Source organism: Aulonocara sp. 'chitande type north' Nkhata Bay, linkage group LG1 (assembly GCF_057382095.1).
Source record: "Aulonocara sp. 'chitande type north' Nkhata Bay isolate Kocher_YH1m ecotype deep benthic linkage group LG1, A_spYH_male_GT1.1, whole genome shotgun sequence".
In the NCBI taxonomy this organism is placed as follows: Eukaryota; Metazoa; Chordata; class Actinopteri; order Cichliformes; family Cichlidae; genus Aulonocara; species Aulonocara sp. 'chitande type north' Nkhata Bay.
Window position 1 is genome coordinate 21,386,085 of NC_141344.1, and position 14,070 is coordinate 21,400,154.

General features: G+C 39.0%; 2 protein-coding genes across 5 annotated transcripts in view; one reads left to right on the forward strand and one right to left on the reverse strand.

The window, feature by feature from the left end:
- Nucleotides 1–4,515: 4,515 nt before the first annotated feature.
- Nucleotides 4,516–10,584, forward strand: ric3a (RIC3 acetylcholine receptor chaperone a). Of its 2 annotated transcripts, none has more exons than XM_086288023.1 (6): nucleotides 4,516–4,726; nucleotides 6,783–7,000; nucleotides 7,121–7,196; nucleotides 7,341–7,437; nucleotides 7,587–7,795; nucleotides 7,959–10,584. In XM_086288023.1, the coding sequence occupies exons 1-6, from the start codon at nucleotides 4,609–4,611 to the stop codon at nucleotides 8,723–8,725; spliced, it is 1,485 nt and encodes a 494-aa protein (XP_086144149.1). In that variant the 5' UTR covers nucleotides 4,516–4,608; the 3' UTR covers nucleotides 8,726–10,584. The 2 variants fall into 2 exon arrangements, with proteins under 2 accessions (XP_086144149.1, XP_086144159.1); XM_086288033.1 differs by having other exon boundaries at nucleotides 7,638–7,795; nucleotides 7,959–10,580.
- The window catches only part of tub (TUB bipartite transcription factor), a 60,610-nt gene continuing 57,041 nt past the window's right edge, over nucleotides 10,502–14,070 (reverse strand). For all 3 annotated transcript variants that reach the window (XM_086287988.1, XM_086287997.1, XM_086288007.1), the window contains exons 10-12: nucleotides 13,890–13,988; nucleotides 13,590–13,761; nucleotides 10,502–12,954 (exon numbers count right to left, since the gene is read on the reverse strand). In XM_086287988.1, coding sequence (XP_086144114.1) covers nucleotides 12,821–12,954; nucleotides 13,590–13,761; nucleotides 13,890–13,988 — 405 coding nt within the window. In that variant the 3' untranslated portion in view covers nucleotides 10,502–12,820. The remainder of the gene's footprint in view (nucleotides 12,955–13,589; nucleotides 13,762–13,889; nucleotides 13,989–14,070) is intronic.

Consider the following 14,070-nt stretch of genomic DNA (forward strand, 5'->3'; position numbering starts at 1 on the left):
AATCAACTGCAAAGATTTCGATCAAATTGGGTGTCTTCAACTTGCTGAAGATCTGAAAAAGACAGAGGGACTCCATGACAAGCTAGAGCTGACAACGGCTGGTCTGAACATCACCCCTGAGCATACGCAGTGTTGGGCGATGTCTGTGGGATACAGACGGGTACTGACTAATGGTGCAGACAGAAAGTTCACACCAAAACATCGATGGTGTAGTAGCTTATCCAGTACATCATTCTTCAGAATTCACAGCTTATTTCCCGTAAAAAGAAGACCTACTAGCTAACCACTGTGTGCAAATTTTAACCAAAATCTGACATAGAAGTAGCATGGACTCTTTTGAAAATGGAAAAGTGCCCATAAAAAACAACAAATGTGACCCTGACCTTGTGCAGATTTCAGGTGATGACCCACTGGGTGTAAGTTTGAGTAAATTCTGACAAATACTGTTGGATGAGTAACAATTCTTATGAACTGCAGACAGATGGACAGCAGGACAACTCATCAAGGCATAAGCTGATTGGTGCCTTGACCAGATTAACTAAAAATGAAATTGCATTTTTCTTTACTTCGTAATTGCCTAGCAACTTTTAAAGCTCCGAACTTGGAGCAACATGTAATGAAAGGATATGTCTTTTACACAAATACTCGCCCAAACCTACTAATTAAAGCCTTCAATAGAGCCTAAATGTGCTTAAATACAGAACTGTATAAAAAAAATGTCAAAATACTTCTGACTACAGTGACTTCAAGAGCTAAACTGGTAAAATCGCAGTATGAATTAAACCTAATGCCAGAAATCGTTGAAAAATATTCATAAGTCAGTGTAGCTGATCATTGGCTAATAATCAGTCCTGCTTTTTTTCACACTTACAATCTTAAACCCAACAGACTGAAAGACTGAGACAAAAATACCCCCACCCCTTCTACCCCACAATAAAGCAGCTCTCTCACTATTAGAGTATAATATCACAGGATCTAATTAGAATACTGTGTGTCTCCTTGTGCTTTGTTTACTGTCATGTGAGTCATTAATGTTCAGTTTGTACTCGGTTGATGATGCTCTTTGTTTTATTTTTAGTTTGTGCTGCGCACTGCGGACAATTAAGTTCCCAATAATATAATTTATTAAAGGCATACAAAACAAAGCTATAATAAAAATGCAACGATTGCAAGGTTTCGATTAACACGGTCCTAACAGGGTTCCCAGTGGTGAAGCGATGCCCTGCTAGAGTCGGCAGGAGCACACGAGCTGAACCATCTGCACTGAGCTGCAAATGTGGTAAACCTGCACATGGACTTAGTGGGTGGAAAAAAAAAATCAATTTTGATAAATCCTCCTTAGTCACTACAAAATTACAAGACAAATCTGTTGAACAACATAATTATATATCATATGACAGTTGGGAGTCTGATCTCCTGTCTTACACGTACCATACCTTTGTACCTGAGCCTACACTGCCATCTGCTGCTTTATGATTTAAAATCACGCCAGAGGCCCTGCAGAGTGGGTGGGGTGATAGGTCATGTGTTGCATTCAAGTTCTATTGTAAAAACCTAACCTTCAAATTATTGATATATTAAATCCGTAAAGGACTAGCACCTCCTTTATTTACTACATTCGTACTTTGGAAAAACGACTTGGAGAGATTAAAAAGATCAGGAATGAGATTGTTTTCAAATGAAGAAAATATCCTTTAGCCAGCTTCCCAGTTCTGGAGCATCCTTCCCTTGTTTCATTGCCCGATGACCTCCCCTTTACCCTTAATCTAGAGGTTTTACACATCAGGATATATCAGCAAAGATGTGGTTTGACGGTCATTAGAACAGGTTCAGGGTCTTTTTTAGGGTAGCCCTGAAAGTAAGCTGTACACACAGAGATCACCCTCCCTGAGTTCTGATGTATACCCAATCATATTGGCCTGGAATGAGGCCTAAAGTGTAACAAAAACCACTCAGATCAGAAAAGAGAAACAAGGGTTACTGCTAGTAGATGTCCGAGGGTAAAAGAGGTTTTGTATGCTCCTCAAAGGGAATGAGTGGTTTCATTTACTTCAGTTTAAAATATAAATTTGTTTATCAAATGGCAAGAAATAACAGCTGTGCTTACCTGCAGAGTCACCCCTAAAGACCCATTTTAAGCCAAGAAAAACCCTGCAATGTAAATGTTCCCCCTTTGCTTTTACTATTTTTGCATTAAAAATAATGCTTGTACAATATTCTTGTTCAACAGTATCTACTATTTGCTGTTTGTATCATAAGTGTGTTTTTCTTTGCTCTGTTCTCTTAAGCTTTTTATCCTTGTTTCTCTTGGTTTCTCCAGTAATGGCTCTAAATGTTGTTCTTTTAAGTTTTATTGCTTTTAATGGCTGATTTAACATCTGGAACATTCAAAGTAATGTTGATAAATGATGTGAGTTGTCTCGGGAAAAAAGACCAAACAAATAAACTAATGTTTGTAAGTTTTGCATTTAAAGCTTTCATTAGGAAATAATTATTCAATATTGTAATAAATTGCATTTGGCGCTTTGCATATCAGGGGTGTAACCTCTTGTTGTGGTGAGGTTTTATTTCTTTGTTTTTATTCAACTCTTTACTTTTAATGGAATAAGGCACAGTTATTGAAAAATAGAGGGCAGTCAAGTGAAGTAAACATACCGATTCAGTGTCATTTGCCGCAGTGTAACACCATGACATGAATTTACTAGATCAATATCGATGATCAAGCGTGGCGCACCTGCAAAACACTTGTAAGCTTATGCTTGCTTCTCTCAGTCTGCCACTCTTACCAAATATGGGATACAAAAACATGGCTGGAAACACAAACTGAAACCATGATTCCTAAAACTGTTGGGATACTGCATAAAATTTCAATGTTAAAAAGGAATGGAATGATTTGAAAATCATTTGCAATAAAACAGAGGAAGAAATATCATGTGCTTAAAGTTAGAAAATGCACCATTTTATGAAAAAAATAAGGTCATTTTGAATTTGATGGCAGCAACATGTTACAAAAAAGTTTCGCTTCTTATACCAACAGTCGACAGGAATGCTTCCATTCTTCTCTGATATCAGATTCTAGCTGCTCTGCGGTCCTGGGTTTTCTTTGTGGAGTTTTTCATTTCACAGTGCACCAAATGTATTCAGTTGGTGAAAGCTCTGGCCTGCAGGCAGCAGCTGCTCGCTTCTATTCTGAAGCCATGCTGTTGTAATAGATGCAGTATGGGGTTTAACATTGTCTTGCTGAAATATACAAGGCGTTCTCCGAACACGTTGTCTGGATAGCAGCAGAACTGACGGTAAGCTCCCAGATGTTTAAGCTGCCAGTTGCATCAGCACTACTGCATACCCACACGATCAGACATGCGAGCTTTTGAGTTAAGTGCTGATAACAGGCCGGGTCGTCCCTCCCCTTTTTAGTCTGGAGGATGTGACGTCTGTGTTTTCCAAAACGAATTTAAAAATTTGACCCATCTGACCACAGGACAGTTTTCCACTTTGCCTCAGCCCATTTTAAATGAGCTTTGGCCCAGAGAAGATGGATCACGTTTGGCTTCTTTTTTCATGTTAAAGCTTTCACTTCCGTTTGTGGATGGCACGGTAAACTGTGTTCACAGACGATGATTTCCTGAGCCCGTGCAGTAATTTCCATGCCAGAATTATTCCTGTTTGTAATCCAGTGCTGCCTGAGGGGCCAAAAATCACAAGGACAGAGATTTCTCCAGATTCTCTGAATATTTTGATGATGATACGTAGGCCTAATATAAGTGATGAGATTAAATCTTCACATTGAGAAACATTATTCTAAATTGTTAGAATTTGTAGACACAGGTTTTTGAAGATTGATGAACCTCTGCTCATCTTTACTCCTGAGAAATTCTCTAAGATGCTGCTTTCACACCCAATCATGTTACTGACTTGTTGCCAGTGAACATAACTGGTTGTAAAATGTTCCCCCTGTAGTTACATTTCCAGCCTTTCATTTCTCCCTTTCCCAACTTTTTCAAGATGTGTTGCTGGCTGCTATTAAATTATTTTAAAAATTGAATATTTGTCATGAAATACTAAAATGTCTCACTTTAAACATTTGATATGTTTTCTATGTTCTGCTGTGAAATCATTCTGATTTGACTTCTTGGGAATTGGAACTGTAGTTTCCTGATATTCCTCAATTAGAAAAGCACTGACTGGACTCTCACTATACCACCAACAATAAGCAATGACATACTGTGTTTTCTTACCTTAAATCAGGTATTTTTTTTGTTATTAGTTTAGTAGGATTCAGATCCAAACCTAGTCTGTCAGTTTATGAGATCTGGGCCTATGTTTGAATGCTGTAGGTGAAGATACTCATATTTAGTCAACAATAACAACAACAATAACAATATTAATATTAATGAGAATAATAATAATAATAATAGGGGGGTTGTATTCAGTCTCTGGAGAATTTCAACCCATCTGCTGCTCACTTTTTCAAACAGCACTTGAATGCAGCTGCTCTAATCTGGTCTAATCTGGGCAGCAGCATCACCAGATGAGCAATAACATCTGTGGATACCAGCTTTCCCGTTCAAGTGAAATTAACGCGTTGCTGTCGTTTTCTGGAAGAAAATGTCGATAACAACTTGCCAGAAGGTTACTCTTATATCATGCTCTGTTCTCTGTGTTTCTCTCTTTCTGCCCAGGATGCTTTTGCCCAGAGCGAAACAGGAGATGGGGCAGCCTGAGGGTAAGACGGCTTATCAGATCATCATCCATCCCCATCCTGCTCCATCTCCAGTGTTTTTTGTGTCAGTGCTGCTGTTGTTAATGCCAGCTGTTACTCAGTACAGACCATGCCAGGCACAGAGGCCCTATCCTTCATAGTCCACACAAGTTAGCTGAAATCTTACACTGTACAGCGAGTTAAAAAAAAAAAAAAACTGCATTCACCATATTTTGAAGAACAAATAATTTGGTTGTTAAAACCCATTTGAATCAGTTTGACCATTTATCTAAATCTGAAACAAGTGATGTGTTTTTGTACGTTTCCCATCGTGTTAAGCATGAGCGGCTGTGTTTACAGAGACAGGTGTGCATTGACTCCAACAGACAGCGCCTTTTCAAAACTTCTCATTGAAGCAGTTAAAAAACATTCACAAGAAACACAGTATGTGACTTATTTGTTATTTGACTTTAGCCTGATATCAGTTTCACACAGTCACGAGCAAACACCCAGAGGTGCTGTCAAAACGGATCAGTCATCACAGCAGGGGCATCTTATCAGATATAAACTGGTAGTGATTTCACACTAGACCATAAACAACTGGAATTTTCAAATCTAATAAGAGGAAAATTGGTGACCTTATACGAAATGTGAACATACTACAGTCAAAAATAGAAAGCTACTGTGGATTGCACGTTATTCTTAGATATTATTTATATTATTATTATTTAGAGAACAAGGAATGTGGTTAGTGATTTGGTTTTAGACATTGGGGCACAGTTTGCTTTGCTTTTCTTACACATTTTCACAGCCTAATAACTACAACTTGCTTTAGGTTCACTGACTGTCTTCAGCTAAAAGCAGCAATGGGTGGTTACAACATTTACCCAAACAGTAACCAATGCTGGCCAACAAACAACCCAAGGAGACTAAATATTTCAAAATGTTCCCAGGCAGATATTGACATGGCAGTTTTCCAGACTACTCTCTGTGCTGTGTTTCGCCTAACTGCTGTAACTGAGCCAATTTATGCCTGCTAGCAACCACTGACTGTATAAAACAGTACAGTCTGTGCTAGCACACGAATATAAAGCTGCAAACTTTCCACACAGTTTCTTACCTTATTAATCCAAACAGAGACCCTCTCTCTTCTTTACAGCCACATTTAAATGTGCCCAGTGTTAGGGGACGCAAACATTTAGCTGTTAGCTAGTTTTTTCAGTGTGTTGTGGCCAGTTTTCACCTCTGACAGGTGAGACCAGAGCATGCTAACATCCTCATTTTCTTGGAACCAGATGTGCGCGCGCGTGTGTGTGTACCTTCTCACTTTGCAATTTTTTTTCCGCAGGCCGATTTTAACGAGCGTCCCAGTCACATCTTCCACTTGTAGTGCTAGTTAACTCCCAGATGGGAGCAGCAGCGAGCTTGATTTGACATAAATGCTGAAACATGCTGAGCATAAGCATCAGCAGGTCTGTGTTCCTGCACAGAGGAGTGTCAACATTCTCGAAACAGGCTTCTGAAAAAGCAATAACTATAAATAAAAACAAATCCAAATGTAGGCATTTCATTTTACCCAGGGCTTTCCTGACTGCTTTGACCTTCTTATGTTTTTGACATTGTTCTCAAATATTGATCTGATCCCCATGAATCTCTTCACTTTATTTGTTACAAATTGGATCTCTTTTATGAATAATAGTTAATATAGAGGAAAAAGTGTTCCCAAATGGGCTGGACCATCCAGTGGGCATCATAGGAATGTGTCCATGGGTCCATGCACAGTTAGGGGCCAATCTAAGAGGCATTAGACATTATCATTATAAAACACTGAAATGTTCTGGCTGCTTTATCTAATTACTAAAGAAAAAAAGAACGAAGCCTAACTATGAAAAAAGACACATTTTATGGATAAATGTTATCAAATTAATCCAGAGAATAATAGCATTTAAATAATCGTTAAGTAAAATCTAATTAAAGATACTAAAAGTTTAATGGCTGAGGATACATTCCCCGTGATATGTTTTCGGGGGAAAATTGCTTTATTGATTCTTATTAATTGAATGAAAGACTATTTTTGCAGTTGGACCTGGGTTCTACCCTCCCGCCATGCACAAGCTATCAGTGCCAGAAGACCCAGAACAGTGGGACGTGGACCCTTCGTTTTCAATGACACACAGTTTGGAGGCAATGGCAAAGGTAAAAGGCATCAGACGAGGCAAAAAGTACAACCTGATGACTCAAGTGATACCCTTATATGGCTTTGGGATCCTTCTTTACATCCTTTACATTATACATAAGGTAATTTTAATTTCTAGAGCTTCTATATACTATTTGTTATTAACTTCATGCAGAGCTATAGTATGGTAAATGTAACTGTATACTCAATTAATCTAATTATAATCATGTTTATGTTCACAGCTGACATGTAGGGGGAAGGCTAATAAACCAGGGAAGAACTCTGCAGTAACCGTGGGAACCAGGAAGAACACAATAAGTAAGAGAACTACGAGAAATGTAAAATCATTTTCTTCTTCTTAAGATTGAGGGGGATACGTTTTTTGACGTGTCCAAGTGTGCATTGTGTTTAGTGAATTATATTTTAACATCAAAACAATGTTGTCCCGTGTAAATTGTGTAGTCACTGCTAATGAGCTTGCCAGGCTGCAGGAGAGACTTCTCCAAACTGAAGAGATGATGGAGAGGATTGTGTCCAGGAGGAACAATAGTTCTGGGAGGTGAGACTTATTTATTCATTTATTTTTATCTGCTTGTGTTTTACTTCCAGTAGCACCACAACAACAAAGAAACTGTGATGAATTAACTAAGTAAAGACAAATAAAGAAGAAGTAGTCATAAAATACATTTGTATGTATTTGTTTTATAGAGCGATATACACAGGCAGGGTTACTTTACTTCACTCTGTGCTGCTCTCTAGTGGTAGACGAAGGAGGAGTAAAACCACCACGTCAAAAAAGGAGGAGAAATTACTCAGGCAGCTGAGACAGATCACACAGCTTATTCAAGAGAGCCGATTGGAGGGAGCCTCCCCAGAGATGGAGGCCGAGGAGGTCCCATACGGTGCAGACTGGGAAGGTGCATCTGAAATGTCGAACTGCTCCCATTTTTTGCACAATTTGCATTTGCTCAAGTTGTTACAGCCGTGAAATGAAGTGCATTTTAAATTTGAGATCAAATCTAATCTCTATCAAATCCTCACAATAAAAATCTGATGAAGTCTCTTTGAACACCAATGCAGGTTACCCAGAGGAGACCTACCCAGAGTATGATGAACCCTGCCTCAGACGTGGGTTTAAGACGGTTAAACTAGAGGAACCCCCCACACAGCCCACCGCTGAGGCCCTAGCAGAGAGGATGGAGCAAGAGGAGGAAGAGGTTATGGCAAGGAAACTTTCCATAGTGCGAGAGGAAGAGGAAGAAGATGAGGAGGAGGAGGACACAGAAGCACAAGATGATGAGGATGAAGAGGAAGAGGAAGAAGAGGAGGGACTAGAAGAAGCTATGGGAGTAGAGGAAGACATAGATGAGGAAGAGGAGGAGGAGGAGGAGGCAGAGAAAAGGCAGTTGCTCCGTCCTCCATCATCCCAGCCGGGTCCTGAAAGAACGACAACAAGAATTGGTTTGGAGGCGAAGAAAGAGCTGCAGTGTAACAATAGCGGGAAGAAGCAAATCAGCTTCAGCGAGCACAAGGATGTCTTCCACTACCCTAAAGAGGACACTTACGAGGATGGGGAAGAGGACAAGGAAGATCAGATGGAGGAGGAGGACGAGGACACAGAAGTGGAAGAAGAGGAGGAAGCTGATGAAGATGACCCAGTGATGGAGGCAGAGAGCCTGCAGTTCAGCTGTGATGGCAGTTCAAATCCAGAGGAGGAAGCAGAGGAGGATATAGAAGGCAATATTTTAATGTCAGCAAACGTGGAGGGGGAGGGTCGAATCTATGCAGACACACCCAAGGAAGTCGGGGTGAGCGGCCTGAGGATGCGGAACAGGAGGGAGACATAAGGACTTTTCCTGCTTCTCAAATGCGTTTGAAAACAGACAGTGAACTCAGACTTGTGTTACTATTACTTCCTTATATGTTTAAACCATAAAATCCAAACTAAACAGAGGCATGCAGTTATGTTCTTAAGTGATACTTTTGTACAAATAAATGTTTCCCTTTACCACAAGCACCTCAGATGACTGCAATGCATTTTGTTTTCTATTTACATTCACATTTCCAGAACAATTACACCCCTATGAAAGATTTAAAGAGGATAATGGTACTTTTTCATTCAGAATTTCACGGTTTCTTCTTTTAAAACCTATTCAGTACATTTGCAATATGTTAAACGCTACACTCAATGTGTTAACCTGTTATAATTTTAAAAGCTGTCCACATCCACGGTGTTCACCCTCACAGCTGTTTTCACTTCTTTGCCTGATTAAACCACTTTTTAGGTCAGCGGAGATCTGTATAACAGTGCTCACCCAAATGTTCAGTCAGTCAGGTTAATTTAATCATCTGTGTGGGTGTGAAAAGCCTTTAATTTAAAGAACTGAAGGGCAAGTCTCAATTAAATCTTGATCTTGGCACCTGAAACATTTTGTTTCGCACAGTGTGAAGCTTTCTATCTAAGTGTGTGTTTAGTTTCCACTGCATGTTTCCAGAATGAGAGTGTGCTTAATGACAAACATGGAGACGCACAGATGACAATGGGTCCAAGTATCATCCTGATACTAACAGCAGTCAGGGTGTCGTTACCTAGGCTGTAGAGGTCTGTCCATCCCTCCATGGATATGCCTCCCCAGACCATCACTGACGCACCACCAAACCAGTCATGCTGAATGATGCTACAGACATAATTACAGACAGGGCCAGGTTCGAAAAGGGGCAGCCAGCTGCCGTGACCTGTTGGTGATGAGGGGAAAAAGAGAGCAAAGCACACAAAAATTGAGTACATGATACAAGATTCAGTCATTTTACGATGTTTTATTTGTATTGACTGCACCTGTTTATGCATAATTGGGTCACTCTACTTTTCAGTTCCATCAGTAAAAATGCTAAATTTGGGGATTTTTTCTTAAAACAACTTTGTTAACTCATTCACTGCCATTGACGTCTATAGCCGTCAATGGCAGTGAATGAGTCAATGGGTTTAACTCATTCACTGCCAATGGCTGGCAGTGAATGAGTTAACATAAACTTCAAAAGACAATGTAGCAGGAAATCTCAGCAAGTATTTGGGGTTTTTAAATGTTTTTACTAATGTGTTTGATGATTTACAACGAAATATTTGGTGTGTACTCAGAGGTTTTATGGTTAGAGTATCTAATCCAGGTTGATTAGAATAAAAGTTGGTCCAATAAAGCAAGATCATTAGAAGAAACTCAACATCATTTATTGATATACACAATTCAATTATGGTATTTGCCAATTAGACTCTGATGGCCCTTTACAGCAAAATTAATGAAAGATGAGCAGTGCGACTTAAGGTATGCCGAAGACAGCAAGCAGAAAGATGATTGGACGACAACGTTTTACGGTACGGGAAGGTGGAAGTGATGTAATGAATAGCAGTCAGACACCTGAGGAAGCAGACAGATGAGTGAATGCAGATATTCCTTCTTGAACTTACACCTGAGCTTTATCACACACCTGGATTTGTAACCAGAAAAGTAAAGTATTGTAACAGTGTTTATTTCTTTGTGTAATAAAGACATGACCATGTTCTATGATCGCTGTACTAACTTCTGAAACATCTGGATTCTTGAGGAAACAGAAATCATATTTTGGAGTATTTTTATGTAATTTTATTTCTTTTTTCCATGAACAAAGGACTGTGTACCACCAAAGTAAATTGTACACCATTTACTGTACATTACAATGACAGCACTAAAAACAAAGTGACAGAACCTCTGGCTCTTGGACACATGTATGAAAAGCAGACTTTACAGCAAGAGTATCAACAGTTTTAAAATAGAAATTTGAAATAGTTAGAACACAGTTGAGTACAAGAATAGCACATTTGATAAAGATTTGCTCAGAACCCACAGTAACAATAGTGGAGATTATTCGTCACCTCCATTCAGCATTTTTTTTTAATGGTCGTAAAATACAAAATACCGTCATATATTTGAGAAAGGATACTGCCCCATAAGGAGCAAGAGGAATAATAGTTTGAGTAAAAATATGAACAGCAATAAACTACGTGATGTAGAAACTTACTGCCAGTCAGATGAGGAATGTATCATACTCCATCTCAGTGAAGCACAGAGCTAATTTAATACATAAAGCAAAAGATGGAAGATGCATCGAAGCTATGGTAGTTTCACATTGTACGAGTATGTCTGTTGGCAGTAAGTCAATTTCTGTTCGGTACATTTTCCAAGCAGAGATCAGAAGATACCAGCACAATCTTAGTGTCACGGCTGGGCAGCTGGTGTGTTTAAGGTATGGACCCAAAAAGCGGACGTGAGAGAACTGAACTAAAGTTAAACAAAAGGCGAGCTTTCATTTGGGCTGACACAAGAATCAAAGGCGAGAGGAGGACTACATAAACATAAATAAAGAAAAAAACTTAACTCGACAGCTAAGACTATAACTTTGACTAAGACTGACATGGGGGAAGATAGGCAGACGACCTGACAACGAACAGTAAGAGACAAATGACTTAAATGTGCACATGAGGTGATGAGGGGCAGTGGAGACACGTGAGGAAACAGGTGACTAGAATGAACATAATGATGCCACAGGAAAATGTAAACCTAAATACAACGGGCATGGAAACGAGACTTTCAAAATAAACAGAAAACATGACGAGACGCAGACATGACAACATGAAGGACTAAAACAAAGGTGCCAAAACACAGGGGGAATCTACTAAACAATGAACAATAACAGCAACCTAGCATAATAGAAATTAACTAGATAAGCTTAACTAGAACATAAAAACAGTGAAACTAAAAACACTGAGCCAGGACCGTGACACTTAGGCCTGAGTACCTCAGATATCTGCTATATATCTGTTGCCTGATTTACAGTATTATGTAAATAAATAGCCATCTATTTAGTGCAACATGTTCTGGACCCTAAATATAATTTTAAGTTAAAATCTTAAGATGCACACTTATTATTATCTTCTGAATGTTGTGCAACCTCAGGCATTGTTTTTCAGTCGAAATGAACTTTCATTAAAGAAAAAAAAATTCTAAGTAGCTACAGAGAAATCCTCTCGGTGTATGTGAGGAAAGCAAAAAACGCAAAGACCAATTCAAGCTCAGCTCCTTTTACGGCCAAGGTGTAACACTGGAATTAGTCTTCAAAGGCACAATAAAGTATGTACAGCTATAGCTCATCCACCACAGACTTCAAAGTAAAGTGCACCATCATCCTACACATTCACGTATATGACACTGTGACACAATATTGTATATGATACACAGCACTGTGTAACATGCCTTTCCCCTTTTCATACCTCTAATTTTTTTTTTGTTTTTACTGTGGATACAAGTGATCTTCCTCTCATGACATTTAATGTGCTTGCAGTTCCGTGGAACGATTACAGCAGAATTTGTTGCAAATGACAGCAGAGAACATAAAATGTGCAGGTAATAAATATGTCAATAAAATAAATACATTGTGACATGCATGTTATTATTAATTCAGTAAGTATATAAGCAGTATCCATGCTCGAGGAAGCGTGTGACTTTGTGTTGGTAGACTACATAAACCCAGTCAACTTTTTTTTTAAACTTACTGATGTATAACGGTTAGTTATAGTTCACAGATAAAGAAATGTTAAATTACTAGAACTACTACATAAAGAAACATATTTATAATGCCAGTGCAGTACAAAATGACTATAGTTATCAAAACAAATGAATCTGATTTGGAAAGTGGATTACTCTTTGTGCTTGTTTTCTTCCACTGACAAACACCATCCTGAGGTCCCACCCCACCCCCACACACATACGTACACATAAGTTAAGTCCCATAAAGCATTTCAGGATATGTGGGACTTCCAAGGTAACGGGTGATCTCAAATCAGCGATACATAAGCAGCCCTTGTTGAGACAACAGGAGGAGTTGTTATCCACTGAACTTCAGGCTGGAGTCTATTCACAAGCTAACTTGCTGTCAAAGCTGGAGAGGGCAATAGCAAAGGCTTGCAGGGCACACATTGGGTAGTTATAGTCCATGGTGAACACATCTTCTGCCACACGGCCAAACTGCATCACAATATAGTCAGCTGCAGAGGGGAAAACAAGTAGGAAACAGATTATGTCTAAGCTGATTTGAAACATTTCCCCTTTTTACTGTTTCTTCACAAAACTCATAAGTACCTATTTCTTTATAGCAATATTAATACAGATAACTGACAAAATAAGCTGTATGATGTAAAGTATAGTGTAAAATAATCTGCCCCTCAGCAACAGTTCCACTAACTTTCTATAGTTTCTCTTTGGCTGCTTTTTCACTCATTTTCAATCCAGTTTTTGTTCCTTTCTTTGGAACTATGAAAAAAGTCAAATATAACACAGTATGATGGGCAAAAAATTGTATTTTATGCCAGCAAGTGAAGCAGTGTGGGATCGTCTCAACAGAGAACAGAACAAAAGGCATCCAACATTCAAAGAAGAGCTTTGAGAGTCCTTCAAGAAACCTGGAAAACTATTCCTGAACACTCCTGAAAGAAATTCTAAATCTGTCTGACAAGTACCTATATGTAAAATAATACTGTCTAATTTAATAGCATCCACAGTATCAGGTTATGTGGCTGTCTCAAACAGTCATTGGGTAAAACAAGATTATAAAACAGAAACAGACCTTAGTCTTTAGCCTTTGTTTAGTATTTAGAAATGTTATGTGTGGACGAAAGCTTACGGTCATTGTCGTGAATAATTTGGAAATTCTTAACGGAAGCCTGAGTGACTCTGCCGTGGAAGTTGAGCACGTAGGACTGTGTGTCATCGTTCCACACAGGCGTCTTGTTGTGAAGTTCAATCACACTCTCTGTGTTCTTGTTCTGCCACCTGGCCAGCAGTGACTCATGATCCTGTAATGAAGAAGAATAGAAAAGCCTTGGACATGGACACCATATGTATCGGATCGATTAAATAAGTATTAGAAGAGGCTGAACTGGTCAGAGCAGCTGCGACTACTGAGAAATTGGCCAACACATACATTTCGTGGCCGAATAGAAACTCTCTCGTGGTCCATGTTCATTCCAGGAATGATGACACTCATTTTTCGAGGCCCTTTAAATCCTAAGACATTGGTTTCCTACATTTAAAAAAGAGAATTAAAAAAGATAAACAGATCACCTCTCAATGCCCTTTCTTAAACAAATGTTATCCTAAGGTGG

Bases quoted from the DNA above. Each gene is read 5' to 3' on its own strand.
- ric3a (XM_086288023.1), top strand. From the start codon at position 4,609: ATGTCGATAACAACTTGCCAGAAGGTTACTCTTATATCATGCTCTGTT. The intron at 7,001-7,120 runs GTAATTTTAATT...TTATGTTCACAG, and splicing joins TCCTTTACATTATACATAAG to CTGACATGTAGGGGGAAGGC. The intron at 7,438-7,586 runs GTGAGACTTATT...TTTGTTTTATAG, and splicing joins AGGAACAATAGTTCTGGGAG to AGCGATATACACAGGCAGGG.